Source organism: Desmodus rotundus, chromosome 6 (genome assembly GCF_022682495.2).
Source record: "Desmodus rotundus isolate HL8 chromosome 6, HLdesRot8A.1, whole genome shotgun sequence".
NCBI classification, from domain to species: Eukaryota; Metazoa; Chordata; class Mammalia; order Chiroptera; family Phyllostomidae; genus Desmodus; species Desmodus rotundus.
The window spans coordinates 145,120,785-145,137,881 of NC_071392.1; the positions used below are offsets into that span (position 1 = coordinate 145,120,785).

The following is a 17,097-nucleotide window of genomic DNA, read 5'->3' on the forward strand; positions in this document are numbered from 1 at the left end:
ACACTCGCATATTCTGTGTCATGGAAATTGCATCCTCTTTGGATTTAGTAAATATTGAACACAAACTATTCAACCGAAAAGGAGTAAACTAATGTACCCCCTCTTAAAAGCAGAGTAACAAAAACGAAAGTTTGAACAGGGGAAACTGAAATCACACATTATCTACCGTCTTCTGCAGTAACACAACTTCAGAAAAGAGTAATGTGATTACTTAAAAATCATATGTGCCTTATTTCAATCTAATTGTATCTAAGTATGTGGGATGCTCATGTGCATTATTATTTATGACTTCACTTATTTACAGGAGATCATGCACCTCGTTTTCCTCTTTACTTTTCAAAAGGGAACCGTAAAATGCTAAATGTCAAAACATGAAACTTTTCCTTCTTAAAGTGACTAGCAAGAATTGGTGCTGAAATATTATACCTCGTTCTTTAGCTACCAGTCAAAATCAATCAGTAAATAAAATAAAGAGTAAAGCAGTTTACTACCAGGTGTTGTTGAGGGAGGACGGGAGTCCCACTGTCCTTTATAGAGATCAAGAAAAACTGCCTAATTCAAAACGCAAGCAGCCTGCATGTATGTCATTAAAACCACAGAAAATCTATTATCGTTCAAAACATCACTTCAGTTGTTCCCTCCCAGTATGATGTAAGACAACAGAAAACTACTCCTAACTGTTGTTAACTATTTTTGAAATACCCAACTGTTTTAAGCTGTAGGAAAATGAAGGCCAAAAGCCATTCTCATATTAACTCTGCTACCAAATTCTTTGATCCATTCAGACCATTGAAGTTGAAGTTGGCCTTCAACTTCAGTAATAGTTCAGTCCAGTATTATCATGGGGGTGCAGAATTGACCTACAGAATTGTAATCGTTACTGATGTTTTCCTGTTGCTGGACACTGTTGACTGATACAGCCAAATATTCCTGTAATCTTCATTCCACATTTTAGACTGCACTTGTGCTACTCACAGACACTGCACTTTTTGGACCATAAGACGCAACAGACCATAAGAAGCACCTAGGTTTTAGAGGAGGAAAATAGGAAAAAAATTTTTGAAGCAAAAAATGTGGTAAAATATTTAATAACATAATATTTTACCAATGTAAATGTAAACAGAACTCAACAGCAGCATTAACAACCATTATTACTGACTTTAAGCTTTAAGTACGTAAACTCCTCTAATCATCAGGGAACCCCAACAACTCCTCGTCACTACTGTTCACATTTATGAAGCTCAGTTCCTCAGAAGCACTACTATCACTGTCTTCACTCTGTTCACAGAGGATGTCATCTTCAGAGCCGTCTAAGGCACTGCTGATGCCACATTTCTTGAAGGACCTCACAACGGTTTCATCCTTAGCTGACTGCCATGAGGTTTTCACCCACTCACAAACTTAGGTAATAGTGGGCCTCTGCATTCATCCAGTTGGTGTCAGATTGTGATTTCCAGCAGCCATCCATTTGTTCCAGTCTTCTCTCGTGAAAACGTTAAATGGCTTGTTGATGGAAACGTCCAAAGGTTGCATGCAACTGGCTGGTAAGCCCCCCAGGAATTATGGCTAGATGGGTTTTCTCTTCTTTAAATCTCTTTTTTATGGCTTCAGTGATATGTGCCCTAAACTGGTCAAGCTGTAACAGAGCAGGTTTTTTTAGAGGCCCTCCAGGTCGTTTGGACCACACTTTTTCTATCCGTATCTTCATGTCATTTTCATCCATCCATTCATCCTTTGTTATGAACTGAACAATAACTCCCCTTGGGATTGCCTCTTCTGGCATGTTTTTTCTCTTGGAAATCAGCACTGGTGGCAGTTTGGTGCCCTCTGCACAGCAGGACAACACAACCGTGTAATGGGTTGTACCATGCCCTGAGGTTTTCACGGTTATGGTTTTGGCACCTTTCACATCAACAGTCTTGTTTGATGGGACATCAAAGGTTAATGGGACTTCATCCATGTTCCCAATCTGGCTTATTTCAAATCCATTTTTCTTTCTTGCATCCAGGACAAATTTGTGAAAAGACACAATCCTGGATTCACATTCCATAGGCATTTTTTGTGCGATCCTAGTTTTAGTGCGCATAGCAAGGCCACATCTCTCCATAAATCTGTGGCACCGTGATGGAGATCCAGTGACGTCCTCAGTGCCTTTCTCTGCAGCAAGATGTTTGGCTTCATATATGGTCATTTTTGTAGATACTGAAAAGCCACTGTTCTTGTGACGTGTGATCTACTCTTTCATGTCCACTTCTAACTGAGGCCATTCTGCAACATGCCCAGGAAAACATTGTTTCGTTTTGTCCATTTTTGCAGTTGATCCTCCTGTTTCCTCCATTCCGGTATCATTTTTTTGGTTGGAGGTGGCCCAAAGTGTCTCTCCGCTGCTCTGTTCCCATGTTCTTTGCTGTACTTCACTACCTCCAGTTTAAAAGGGATTTTACCTATATGAAATCCTTTTCTGCTTTGACATCTTTCCACAATTACGGTAGATTCAGCAGGAGACTACAGTATGCTATCGTATCTTTCCACAACAAAATACAGTAATGACAGAACTATCAGCACTGTGTCCTTCATAGTTATGGGGGCACTGTAGCTGAGAACATCAGTGGAGGATGCACTGTTATGGGGGATCTGCTGCTGACACTGTTATGGGGGGATCTGCTGCTGACACGGTTATGGGAGATCTGCTGCTGGAGGGCCACAGGTTGTGCAACACTCTTGTATGGGGACAGCAGTTTTGCACAACCTGTGTGGCTCTGCAGCTGTTGCCAAATTACAGCTCCCATCATCCCAACCAGTCCAAGCATGATGGGAGTTGTAGTTTTGCAACAGCTGCGGGGCCACATTGACAGGTGACCCTGCAGTGGAATTTGCCTATGTTAATATTAGTGGGGGACACACCAGTCATGTGGTGGAGGCACGTATGGGTGCTGCAGGCTTTCTTCTCCTAACGTGCCTGCACTGCTTGTACCCTCCTCCTCCCCAGCACTATAGTATGCCGCAGCGGGGACTCCACTCCTGCCTCCCTTGCTTTGAACCACCGGGACACCCCCTCCTCCCAGCCCCCCCAGTGAGCCAGGTAAGCTACATTCGGACTATAAGATGCACTCCCATTTTCCTCCCAAATCTGGGGGGAGGGGGTACATCTTATAGTCCGAAAAATACAGTATTTGTTTTTAGAGAGAGAGGATGGGAGGGAGAAAAGAGAGGAAGAGAAACATCAATGTGTGGTTGCTTCTCATGTGCTCACCACTGGGGTCCCAGCCCACACAACCCAGGCATGTGCCCTGACTGGGAATCGAACCTGTGACCCTTTGGTTCACAGGCTAGCACCCAATCCACTGAGCTACACCAGCCAGGGCTAATTTTCTGAATCTGGTAACAATACTGGGGCTATAGTCCTTGTTCTTAGTGCACACAGAAGTCTTGAGATGAAGCGGGTATGTAATCAACTTTCAAATGATCAGAAAAATAAATGTGTGTGTGTGTGTACACAGACAAAAAGAGTGGAGGAGGAAAAGAGAATGACAAACATGGCAAAATCTTAAAAACTGGTGAATCTAGGGAAAGGGTATACAGGTATTCTCTTTACTATTTTTTAAACGTTAATTTCAAATAAAACTATTTAAAAATTTAATGAGATAGATCCAATGCAACTGAATTCAATACTTTAAAACCATTAACTTTATGTTGTATGACTGCTACCTCAATACATTTTTTAAAAAATCTGCTTAAGAAACATGCTTAGAACAGGGTCAAACTTCATGAAAAGGACTGGCTGGTTTATATCCCTTTCATTTTGAACTGTCATTTTCTTGATTTACAATTTGGAGAACATTTATTTTAGTGTCAAATTAGGCAATTACTAGCTTTCTCAAGTGCAAATCTCCATCAAAGCATCGAAGAGTGTACATGCAGAGCATACATTATGCTTTTTAAACACAGAATGTGTTTAAGTTTAATGTAAAGGAAGTTTATCAGAGTTAAAACATTATAAAATTTAGGCTTACCCGATTTTTATAATTAATGTCATTTTACTTTACATTTTAGACATAGTTAAAGGAACAATTAGTAATAAAGCAGAGCCCTCTTATCTGCAGCTTCACTTGCTGTGTTTTCAGTTAGCTGTGGTTAACCATAATCCAAAAATATTAAATGAAAAATCCCAGAAATAAACATTTTATAAGTTTTAAATTGAACACTGTTGTGGTAGCGTCATGAAATCTTTCGTTGTCCAGCTCTGTGCAGCATGGGACATGAATCATCCCTTTGTCCAGTGTCTCCACACTGTTGAAGCTTCCCACCCATTAGTCACTTAGTAGCCATCTCAGTTATTGATGGACTGCCTGGGTATCCAGGTGCTTGTGTTCAAGTAACCCTTACAGTAGCCTAATGCCAGGTCACAACGCCAATATCATTCATCTGACTCCATCTCATCACAAGGAAAAGAAAGGTGAGTATAGTACAATAAGATACTTTGTACTTGCGGGGGTGTCTAATCTTTTGGTGTCTCTGGGCCATGTTGGAAGAAGAGGAGCTGTCTTGGACCACATATTAAATACACAAACAGTAACGAAAACTGATAAGCAAAAAAAAGTCTTTAAGTACGTTTATGATTTTGTGTTGGACCGCTTTCACAGGCTTCCTGGGCTGCATGCAGCCCACAGGCTGCGGGCTGGATCCCCCTGTTTGCATTTTGTACGTAGTGTATAAGGGTTGGGGCCATGGTTTCAGGCAACCACTGAGGTTCTTGGAACATATACACCATGGATTGAGGGGGACTACAGGATAAATTATGCAAATCTTATTGTTTTGGGATACCAGCAACCACCCCCAAAACCATGTTCACATATCAAGCAGTTGTAACTATTTATGAGTAAAAAAATCATAAAGGTTAAACATTTTACTCAACTAAGACAATAAAAACATCCTCAATGAAGCTTTTAGGATTGTTCTAGTTACAAGTTTTCTTGTAAACAGTAACCTATTATCATATTTAATGATAAGTTAACAAAAGCGAGCAAAATGTTGTATTGAGTACAATAGTTAAGAGTGTATTTATGACTCTACCTAGCTAGGATACCGATTTCCACTTGCTAAAAAAACTTCTAATCAAATATTTAGTGTAAAATATTTAAGTTGTTTTGCAAATTTGAGTCATTACAAATTTAACTGTATATCCTGTGGTACACTTTATCAATTCAAGTGTAAGTTCCTTACGTGCAACTTTTAATTTTTTTAAAATATGGACTTCATCTATCATTCTTTTTAATCCTCACCTGAGGATATGTTGATTGATTTTAGAGAGAGAGGAAGGGGGCGGGGGTTGAGAGGAGAGAAAAACATCGAAGTGAGAAACATCGACTGGTTGCCTCTTCACCGGCCCTGACCAGGATCCAAACTGCAGCCTTCTGGTGCGCAGGATGACGGTCCAAACAACTGAGCCACCTGGCTAGGGCTTCAAACGCAATCTCTAATACATTTTAAAAGCCTAAGTTCCTAAGGTCTATTTTTTTTTTTTAAAGTATGGGAATATTATTCCTAATCCACAACCCAAAACGCTCATACTCTGTACTTAAAGCAGTTTCAAACTCACACTGTTTTATGTGTAAGTTTAATTGTGGAACAATCTTTCCTATTGCTGACAGTTGCTTAAGGCCACTGGCACAGGTTATTTGCTTTTCTAGTAAATCCATTATTTTTAAAGAAAGCACAGTGTGATGTTTTTCCTGTCGAGAGAGATCTTATGTTAAAATGGCTCTACAAGCAGATCAAGAATCTAAGGGACAAGCAGATCAAGTATACAACGTATTAAAAAATGAGAAAAGCATAAGAGTTTTATCTGCATTATAGACTCCAATTCTAGTTTTTACAGGTATGATAAAAGAGCCACTACAGTTACAACTAATCTAAGAATAACAATCTTTGTTCATATATATCTTTTAATTTTGGGTTACAGCTTTTTAAAGCAATCTCACAATGACAAAACTAAATAACCAAAACAAAAGCAAAGAACAGGAATTTGTTGAGAACACAATGGTAAACATTTTCACAATATATTAACTCATTAATTCTCTTCACAGTCTTGGAGGGTAAACCTTATCCTTATTTTATACAGCAAAAAGTAGACAAAGTCTCTTTACTTATGTCTCTTCCCCTCCAATTTCGCCTCCCTACCCTTCATTTAAAAATAAAATTGAGCCCTTGGCTGGTGTGGCTCAGTGGTTGACTGCCAGCTTGTGAATCAAAGGGTCGCTGGTTCTGATTCCCAGTCTAGGGCACATGCCTGGGTTGCAGGCCAGGTCCCCAGTAGGGGGCGCATGAGAGGCATCCACACATTGATGTTTCTCTCCCTTTCTCCCTCTCTTCCCCTCTCTAAGAAATAAATAGATAAAATCTTTTAAAAAAATAAAAATAAAATTGAGCCCTGACTGGGTAGTTCAGTTGGTGAGAGCATCATCCCGATGAGCCAAGGTTGAGGTTTGAACCCTGTCTGGGCACAAACAGGAATCAAACAATAAATGCATGAGTGGGTGGAACAACAAATCAGTATCTGACTCTCTCACACACACACAAATCAATAAAAAAAAGTTTTTTAAAAAAATTGTAACCCAAAGAAATTTGCTCAGCTTGGACATACTCACTACAGATTATCTTTTTAAGTATGTGACACTCACCCTGGCCGGTGTGGCTCAGTGGATTGAGTGTCGGCCTGCAAACTGAAAGGTCAGCGGTTTGATTTCCTGTCAGGGCACGTGCCTGGGCTGCCAGCGAGATCCCCAATTGGGGGTATGAGAGAAAGGCACATAGATCTTTCTCTTCCTCTCTTTCTCCCTCCCTTCCCCTCTCTCTGAAAATAAATAAATAAATTTAAAAAATAATAATAAACAAACACGTGGCACTATTTAAATTATCCAATTAAAGTAGTTTTATTAAATGCATTATTAAATGACTCCTTCATGGAAAAAAAATCTAAAAGTACTAAAGTTAAAACTTTTTTAAAAAAGCATAAAGCCCTCCTAAGACCACGATAAAATGATGACAAGTCTTGCACTGAGTCTATCAGATTTTTGTAAACACAAATACTTGATATTATACAGTTTGATCACATCACTTACAGATTTGTCCCACTCCTGATTAAACTGAGATGCACAGCCAAATATCAAACACTTAACTGAAACTATATAACTAAAAAACCCTACCAACAGAATGATAAAAACGAGAAATCCTGGACTTTAACAGTTATAAGTTTGTGTAACTACCTCTGTGTAACTTAAATACTGGATATTTTGTTTAAATTAAGCCAATAATAGTTTTTCTCCATTTTTCACTGGTGATTGATTAAATTTAGATTTACACAAATGTATTTACAAATCCCCAAAACTAGACTCAACTTTTCTGACATGAAAAAAAAGGTTTCCGGAACCTCACTGCTAAAACTTTGAAACCATCATAATTTATTTCCCTTTAAACTCTAAAAATAAAACCCAACAAACATCCATACTGCAAATTACTTAAATTTGAACTGATCGGTATTCACTGGTGTTACCCTGTTTCTTGGAACCATTTGAGAATAGGTTCTTTTTTTTTTTAATTGAATTTATTGATGTGACAATGGTTAATAAAATTACATAGGTTTGAGGGGTACAATCCTGCAATACATGGTGTACTGTATTGTAGTTACTGCCCCCAAGGTTCTCTACTCCACGTTCCGTGGCTGGCTTGGCCTCACAGTCCTCTCAGCTAGTAGACATTTGTAAAACACCAGGACCTATCTCCTTCACGAAGCTTTTGTTGTCTTAAATCCTTCCATTCCATACATTTCTACAGTATTCATACCCTTTACCCCACATTCAGATACCACACCATCACATAGCATTCCCAAGAGATTCAAATGCTTTCCATGTGCCCGACAGCACCACAGGCTGCCACGGCTCTCATCTTACAGTGCTCTACAGGGCCCGTGGCTGGGATTTAATAAACAGTCACCCAAGGGCCCTTACAAGGCATGGCCAAGATTAGTAAGGATGCCAGTAATGTGTTTTCAGTTACTGCATAACGTTTAAATATTTACAATCTATGCCAAAAATATACTACTTGGATAGGTACATAATGACCTAAGGAAAATCATTCCTAAATTATCCAATTTGAACATAAGTAAAATTGGGGAAAGTTGTATTTAAATCACAGATTAATTTGACACAGCACTACAGGCTCAGCAAACTAACCACCATATAAGGATCATAGGATTAAATGAAACCTATTAAAGTTGTGAAAGCTGGTTACAGAGGTCCAACAATTCTGAAGCATTTAATACAGCTCATTAATGTCACATTTTTAAACAGAATGAATTACAATGACTATCTTTGTTACAATAGCTACGATTTTCTTTTTCACCTACAGAAACATATTTGCTTCCTTTTTGCTGAGGGCTTCCAGGATATAAACACTAGAGTACTGCAAGGGGCCTGAAAACTTTTATGACGGGAACATAAACGGGAAAAAAAGAAACTAAACATTCTCACTGAATTTGGTTCCAAAACTTCAGTATCATAATTTCTTTCCAAGTAATTTTTAGCTTATATAAGGTATACACTAGAAATCACCTTTATTATAGTGAAATACAACAATTTATTTAAATAATGTCCTTTAAAAGTTAGCAAAAACTGTGAATATATGTTCTGAAAGCAGATCATCTAGATTTAAATCTAAAGTCTATTTCTAGATGTGTTACTTTGGGCAATTTCTTAGACTTCTCTGTGGCCAGACTCCTCATTAGTAAATTGAAAATAATAATGTCACCGCTGTTCTTGGCACACAGCAAATGATCAATAACTATTAGTTTTTATTAGAAATATCTGGACTTAAATGACTTCCTTGGTAATATAAATCAACTTACCAAATTTAACATAATCATTCAAAAATATTTATTCAGCACTTACTCCATGTGCTACACTGTTCTGGGAGTTCGTAATACAGCACTAACAAAGAGCAAAGCCCCTGCCCTCTCCAGGCTCACATCCCAGAGGCAGCATGTGAATATCCGTACATAAAGAAAGCGGGGAAGAGAGTGCAGAGTGTGATCGCAGGCTATTTTACACAGGCACAGAACACTGGAAGAATGCTGGGTGGTGGCAGATGAGGTCAGAGGGGGCTGCGGAGAGCTGGATCGTGGGGAGGCTGGTAAACAAGAGAGATGAGAAGAGACTGGGAAGGTTCTGAGTAGATCTGACAATATTTTTTATAGAATCACTCTTGTTACTGTGCGGAGAACAAATTATAGAGTTAAAATTTTTATTTGGCTTCATGAGAAATGAGTCTTACCTCAAAAGCCCATTCAGTACCAAACTTATAAGCCAAATACATCAAACTAAGGATATTATTTAACCATGGTGGTTTAACTGCAAATAAAGTTTTATCATACAATTTTAAGTCGCTTTAAAATATGACAACTAAAAAATGGATATGAGAAAAATAGAAAAAACTCAATATGTTTTTTGTGTTGTTCTTTAATGATTTGCTAGAAATGCATGAGAACAAATGGCAAGGAAAATAAGAAACTGAATTTTCAATGCATGTCACTTTTCTACCATAAAAATATAGGACTATACCTGTATGACAATTTTTGAGCGAAATATTTCAAAAGCATGCATACCCATTTACCACATAATGGTGAGTTTATATGGAAGTTATAAAAAAAATTATTTATATCAGAATTAAATACTCTCCTAAGAACTTAGAAACTAAATTCATATGCCAAAAGGAGACATTCCAAAATAACTGGCTAACGAGGCTTTTCTTAAGTATAAAACATGCCTATAGCTGCGCAGTAACAAAATCAGTCGTATTTAATAATTCATTAGCTAAATCTACCCATGAGTCATAAACAGCTATGAATTGGTTCCAACGTGGAAATATGCTATGTTCTTTTACCTGTATTTAATTTGTAGGCTAAAGGGCTCTAGTAAGCCAAAAAGAATTTCTTGTGGGTTGGAGAGACTAGGCTGAATAATCGCAAAGTCCTTCCTACTATGCATTCTCCTTGTATATACTGCTCAGCTATTGTCGGAGACCATGAATTTGGTATCGTATCTTAAGGGTTTTTTTTTCTTGATATTGTTCACTCTCTTTAAGTATAGACTGTCAACTTCAATTTCCTTCAAAAAATAAATCTTTTTATATTTTAAAATGTTTACATTAGTAGTATCTTTAAAATCTTGAGAAAATATAAAACTGGAAAAAAATGAACAGGTGGAGCAATGTGTCTTTCTATAGACTTTATCCCTGAATATGTCTTTCAGAAGAGTTATTTCTGCAATATGCTTTACAATATTAAAGTAGAAGCGTTTATAATTTGCTAAACACAACAGGAGGCACACACAATAGAGATACTTATATGAGTCTTCCTATAGGCAGGGTTAAGATGTCTACTCAGGTGAAGGATTTAAGGCGAGAGCACCCATGGAAAATAATGATCCATGAATTAAGACAGTTCTTATACTTCTGAATAATCTAGTCTGGCAACAATATTTTCTGTATTCTTTCAAATATTACATTCTGTTAATTTTCCAGATGTTAAAGTTATTTTGTGCATTACATAATGAGAATGGTAGGTAGGTGGTTCAAGAGTTTATTTTATGTCAAGTACTATGCTAAGTGTTTCACATGCAGTTAATCCTCACAAGGACTCTGGAAAGTAAACATCTCCATTTTCTAGATAGGGAAATCTAGAGATACTGTTCCAATGCCCAAGATCGTTTCGTAGTATTGAACCTACAGTTTCAATCCAGTTCTGACCTCTGAACCACAAACCAATTCACAGAACTATGAAATTCCATCTAGAGGGGCTATGTATAGTAGGAGAGTGTGCATGGCTAGCAAATTACTATAGAAATGCGTAGATGGAAAGATGCATAATTAGGCTAAACAAGGAAATCTCCTATGAAATGCCACCTTAAAAAAACATAAAAAATAGTTAAATATGTTTTCCCAGAATGTTAAGTAATGTCAGCTGAGATGGAAAAGAGTTAACTTTGTACATAAGATCCATTATTAGTACCAAAAAATGTACTTTGAATCAATGAGGTAGTTTTGCTCTTCAAAAATTGGAACTTCAATTTGATCAAAATGACTAGATACAATGATCAATTTACAGGAAATACAGAGGTTAGATAAATAAATATTTAAATAACCCTATGGGGGTCCAATTAGCAAAATCCAGACTGAGGGAAAGGCAAATAACCATGTTTCTTCAACAAATAAATTGCAAGGGGAAAGAAAAAGAAAGTAGAGGTTGAACCTATAGACTAAGAGAATCAAAAGATATACCCACTAACCAGAAACACCAAAAAAAAATTATGAGGCAATTAAGAAGTGAAAACTGACTGGACATTTGATATTAAGTAAGCATCACTTTAAAAAAGATTTTGTAGTGGTAGTGTGGTTATGATTTAAATAAACGATGACTCCTTACCTTTTAGAGATTGATCAATTTATAGATGAAATGACATGGTGTCTGGGATTTGCTTCAGAACAATGTGGAGCGGGAGTGTTAGGTAGGAAGTACGGATGTAGCAAGACTGGCCAAGTTGTTGAAGCTATTCATGTGCACAGAAATAGTCCCTCCATTTTTTGATATACATGTGTTTGAAATTTTGCATAATAAAAACTAACAAATTCCAACTAGATATGGAGTCTAGATATAAACATAAAAGATAAAATTTCTTCAAGATTGAAAAACATTATTTAAGCTGCCTCTACTCTTTTTAAAGGAAACATTAAACACTGGAAATAAGTAAGAAAATAACACTAGAGCAGAGAAAAAGGTTCAAGGGTAGAGCTATACTGTAAAAATTAGGAGTACTAGGACGCTGTACTTACGAAGGGGTAGTACTTTTAGCAGATGTATCAGTAAACATATGAAAACCTATCTGTAAACTAACACTAAAGGGTTCAGGAAAACATGAAGCAGTTAAGTGCTTTTTAAAAGCATCTGGACAGTAGTATCAAACATTAATTTAGGCTACAGAAAATAACCCCTAAGAAATGCTGGCAGAAGATAAATTACACTCATCTTTCTTTGGAATTAAATTCTTACTAATCTACTTCTGTCCAGTTACTAGAAGGAAGGATAATCAACTTACTGTTTCAGCAATAACAATTATTTACAAATGGTTCAAAGAAAAGTTGATATGGGAAGACTAGAAAGCTGACAATCTTTGCTTTTACGTTCTAAGAAGCAAACTGAACAGAGATTTATTGGTAAGGCAAGAAATAAAGGAAACTTGAAAGAGAAAACCAATGATAAGTTCAAGGAATGTGTGCCACATTTGTAGTGGCAAGGTTCTTAAGGCAGATATTTTATTTCTCAAGTTCAGAAAATACAGTACTAACCCAGTAAATAATGAATACACTAGACGTTGCAAAAGTTTCTCCCTCTCTGGTGAGTGTGACTAGAACAGTAGTTTCTACAGTTCCATTATATTAGCTGACATTTGGGACTAAAAACATGCACAGAACACCAACAAAAATCAACTTACAGGGGGAAACGCAGACTATGCTTAATAACTGGAAATGGACTATCAACAGCAGTTGCTTGAGGACCTTGGCCAGCGCTGTTTGAATCATGATCACAGAGTTAAGAGCCACTGATGAGACAGATTTACCCTTATTAGCCAGGCTTGAATAAGTAGCAGTTTTGATCTACCACTATACCATGTCACCCTGTTTCCAAAATTTGGAGAAAAAAAAGATAACAGAACTGCAGCAACTTTCAATTTATATCACGTATGGCGTGACTAAAAAAGCACCCAATTTTATTACAGCCTCACACGAGGGAGGCAGGACACAGGATGGCGATGGTCAGGCCAGTCCCCGTTGGTGGAGTGGTGCCACTTATCCTTTCCTGCCACAACCGCCTCTGTGCAACTGGAGTACAAGTGGGAGGAAACTGGCACTTCAAGCCCTGGCTGACCTCCGGCTTTATCTCCTTTTCCTCAGTTCCACATTGTTCTGCAAAACAGCTACTTAATACCACCAGGAGGGGCCACAATTGTGGAAAATATCTTCCCACTCTCTGCACGTCTTAAAGGTCTCAAAAGCCGGTGTTTGCCGTCTATCATTATACTTCAGAACTGCCACCACACTGTATCAAACTGGAGCTCCAGGAACACATTTTGTCAGAGTGCACTTTCCTTTCCGAAGTAAACCTCATTGAGCAGGGACATACTCTAAAAAAAAGTCCTAGTTTTCCTGAGTCATGGGTTGCACTTATTTACTGTACAAAGCATTTAAATATAACATTTATTGATTACCACTCTTTTAAAAAATGTCCTTTTTAAACCAAAACTACCTCTGGAGGATGACTTCCCAAAATTGATCTGCTATTATGAAATACTAGTTCTAATTTTTTCCCAATGGAAATTCATGTCTCCAAATAGCCAGTGAGGTGGGAAAAAGTCTTACTCTAGACCAGTGATTTTCAAAACATGTAATACCTGACTTTAGTCGGTGCACTGACCTCTTTTCCCTTAGATTATCACATTAAAAAATGAAAACAGCCAACACAATAGCCGTCCAGTGTGAATGAATCAAAATTCTACCTATTTCTTTTGTCAGATCAGCAAAAATATATTTTTTGGTGTGCCACAGGATGAAAAAGGCTGAAAATCACTACTCTAGCCCAGTCCCTCATTTTACAGATAAGGAACCCACGGTCTGGAGATTCATGTGATTCTGCCTCCAATTACATATATGGCTAGTCTAAAAGGCACTGTCAAAATCTGAACTGAGGTCCCCAAAACCCAAACCTATGTCCCTTCTATCATATTAATCTAAGCTCTCAGAGCAGCCTTGAATCACTTCACTGTTCCCTCATTTGCAAGTTCCCTGGTCACCGTATCCCCGTGATAACCAGAGGAGCCATTCTAGGGCTCCACTTCCCCTCCACTAACCGCACTGTCAGGTGAACAGTCTATCTATACACAGTGCCACAGGTACCGGTTCTGTAAGATGTATATTCTCTTCTGCCAGTGAGGGATGAAACCTAAATCCTGACTATGCATCAATAAAGTAACCTCATGTTCCAATCTTAATATCATGTGTCAGGCACCCAGGAAAGCTTTCAAAAGCCCTTGGTGGCAACATTCTTACAAGTTCTTGAATAACTTGGTTCAAGTCTCCATTCTAAATTGAGAAGTACAAAAGTAGAAGTTATTTTTCAACAACAGCTCTTCTATTAGATGACTTGATAACTACTTATGTGGCAAATTTAACCTAAAGCACTAGATTAGTAACAAAGGTGATGAAGACAAACAATGAAACTGAACACCAGCAGCAGGAATATTGCCTCGATTTGTCTGCTGAAAAAAGTACAGCCTCTTCAAATTTTTGAGTACCACAAATTTAGTCTTTTAAGATAACAAGGTGTTTCTTAGTGGTTTTCTTCTGCTTAGAAATATTTGAACTTTTAAAAACTGTTTATGCTAGTACCTTAGTCTTCAATTTATGAAAAAAACAACCAAAGAACCAGGATCTGGAAAAGAATCAATATTTTATTTTATCTTTGGAAAGCAAAAACAGAGTTTATGAATAGCAAAATAAGCCCAAAATAAATGTCTGAGGCCTTAATGGCCAAATGAGTGGTTGATAAAGGAAAAGTATTAAAGCAAATCACTTTTCAAAGATGGGGCTTCTCTCTCAGTGAAGTTCACCTCACGCTCAATGCAGAACAGTTGCTGTAGTTATCAAAAGAATACTGATCTAAACATATTAAACATATTAGCCCTTCATGCTAGCATTCTAAGGTAGGCAGGTATCTATCATTTTCACAGTGTGCCTGAGAACACTGGGACACTCTGAGCTGAATTCTCACTGTTACAGCACTCGAACCGACCGGCTCTTGAAACCTTTGCTCCTTAGGTGCTCTACTACCTTCTCGGTATCATAGAAAATTTGAAGTTATGGTCAAACTCTAAGTTCTATCTGATGCATTATCCAAGCTACTGTTAATTATTTTTTCTGTTGTCAGAAAGCCTAACAGTTTGTCATCCACACTTCCTAATTTTAGATGGGATGTTGTGGCACAAATGAACTGTTTCCACACTTATTGCATACTCACTAAAACCCAAAAGGAAGAGACTGGGTAAATTCTTAAAACTTTATTTCCTGCCTAGAAGACCTTACTTAACCACTGTTATATCTGATAAAAACAATTTAAGTGTTCAAGTTTTCCTAGTGCAGTAAGATACTAAAGTTATAACTTAGTCTTAAAAGAAATCAACTACGTATTAGTCATTTACCTATCAGGAAAGTTAAAAGCAGATCAACAGGATATAAACCTGAATTGTTTTCTTCTTTAGGGGAAATTTCTTAATGACTTGTTAATTAAACCAAATGAAACAAGTGGCCCTCCAAAAATGAAGTGTAGTGGAAAAGCAAACAGGAAAAAAAATACAAGAAGTTATCTGGTGATCTACTTTCACTGAACTTAGAAAAGCAAAGGATGAGTCTCCTCTTGAGTAACTCCAGCCTGACCACAATGGCCACTTGTTACACTTAGCACCCACTCACTCCAACAACTCCAGGTTCATTAGGAATTCAAAGAAACCCCAACAAGGCAAAGGATCTATCCCGACCAGGCTTAAGGACTCTGCACCACACCCGAGGGACACCAGGGCCAGTGCACCGCGTCCCCCACCCTCAAACCTTCGCGGCTGCCCAAGAGGCACGCACAGAGCCTGGGGCCAAGACAGTCCTCTGCCAGGGCAGTGACCCAGCTCTGGACAACCCCGCCCCCTTCCCTGACCAAAGGGTTTGCGCCGAGGGGAACGTGGGAAGGAACAGAGTAAGTAGGGCCTGGGTAGGAGCGACGGGGGCTAAGAGGATGTTTTGAAACGAGGAAGAGTCCCTTCCCAGCCTCGCCGATCGGGACGAGGATCAGGGCCGGGGCAAGAGCAGGCCGCCGCCATGATGAGGCTGGCCGGGCCGGGGGGGCGTGACGCGGGCCGCCCGGTGCGCAGGGTCAGCTCCCCGTACCCCTCTCTCCCCTTCCCCGCGTGGGCCTTGGTCACAACTGCCCCCCGATACTCACGCTTTGTCCACCAGCTCCCGCACCTTCCACATGTTCAACATCGTGCCCCGCGCGGGCCGGGCCGCCTCCTGCCTCTCCTGCTCCGCACGGACTCCCGATCACTTCCGCGCCGGGGCAGATCCAGGCCGGGTCGCTGCCGCCCGCCGCCTCGAACTTCCCAAGTCAGCTCCTTCTCTAGCCACAGCCTCGGCGCCGCCGGTGACACGTCGAGACGCGAGGGCAGAGGCGCTGCGTGGAGCGGAAGTGCCGGATGTTCCTCCCGCTGCGCGCGGGGCACGCCGGGACTAGTAGTTCTGCGCGCCACGCGGAGCAGTTTAAACTGAGTTGGCGTGTTAAGGTTGGTAAGATTTCTCTTAAATTGCCCGGGTAACCCGCACCCTTCCCCACTCCGCGACCTACAGAACCAGAAACTCGCGGGGGGGGGGGTGCAGCAATCTGTCCTTTAACACGTCCTTCACGTTCAAGTTACAGACCCACCGGTTCAAATGTTAAGTATTGCGGTTATTAAGAATGATTATACAGAAGTGTGAGTGGTATATGTGTTCCTCACCAACAGAAGCAGCTCTGTATTTGGTTCCAAGTGTCCAAATATACTTCCTTTTCTGGGCCTTAGTTTTCCCTGCAAATTGAAGAGGTTATATTCTAAAACCATTCTAATTCTGTGATACAGTGGTTTCATATTTAGCTACCTGATATCCCTGTCAGATACGTCATCATAAAGCCCAGAAACTCAGTTCACACTCCATTGCAAACGGTAGAAAGACAGCACTATGACATGCCCCAGAATTTAGCAGGTTTATATTCTTAAAGTACAAGTATGCACACACACTGCATTTCGTGTTGTATTGCAATGGTTGTCACCTCATTTTCCACCTACTCATTGTTGACAATGTTCATCTTAAAGCTGTAAACATCCTTAAAGTTCATTTGGTCCAGCTGCTTAAATTTTACAGTTCTTTTCACTCTATGAATATTTATTGAGCATCTTCTTTGTGCCATGAGTG

The 17,097-nt window shown here is 39.1% G+C and overlaps 1 protein-coding gene across 2 annotated transcripts in view; it reads right to left on the bottom strand.

The window, feature by feature from the left end:
• Positions 1–16,336, bottom strand: part of CLINT1 (clathrin interactor 1) — a 52,142-nt gene extending 35,806 nt beyond the window's left edge. For both annotated transcript variants that reach the window (XM_024577133.4, XM_024577131.4), the window contains exon 1: positions 16,094–16,336. In XM_024577133.4, the coding sequence (XP_024432901.2) occupies positions 16,094–16,134 (41 nt within the window). In that variant the 5' untranslated portion in view covers positions 16,135–16,336. The remainder of the gene's footprint in view (positions 1–16,093) is intronic.
• Between the last annotated feature and the right edge of the window lie 761 nt (positions 16,337–17,097).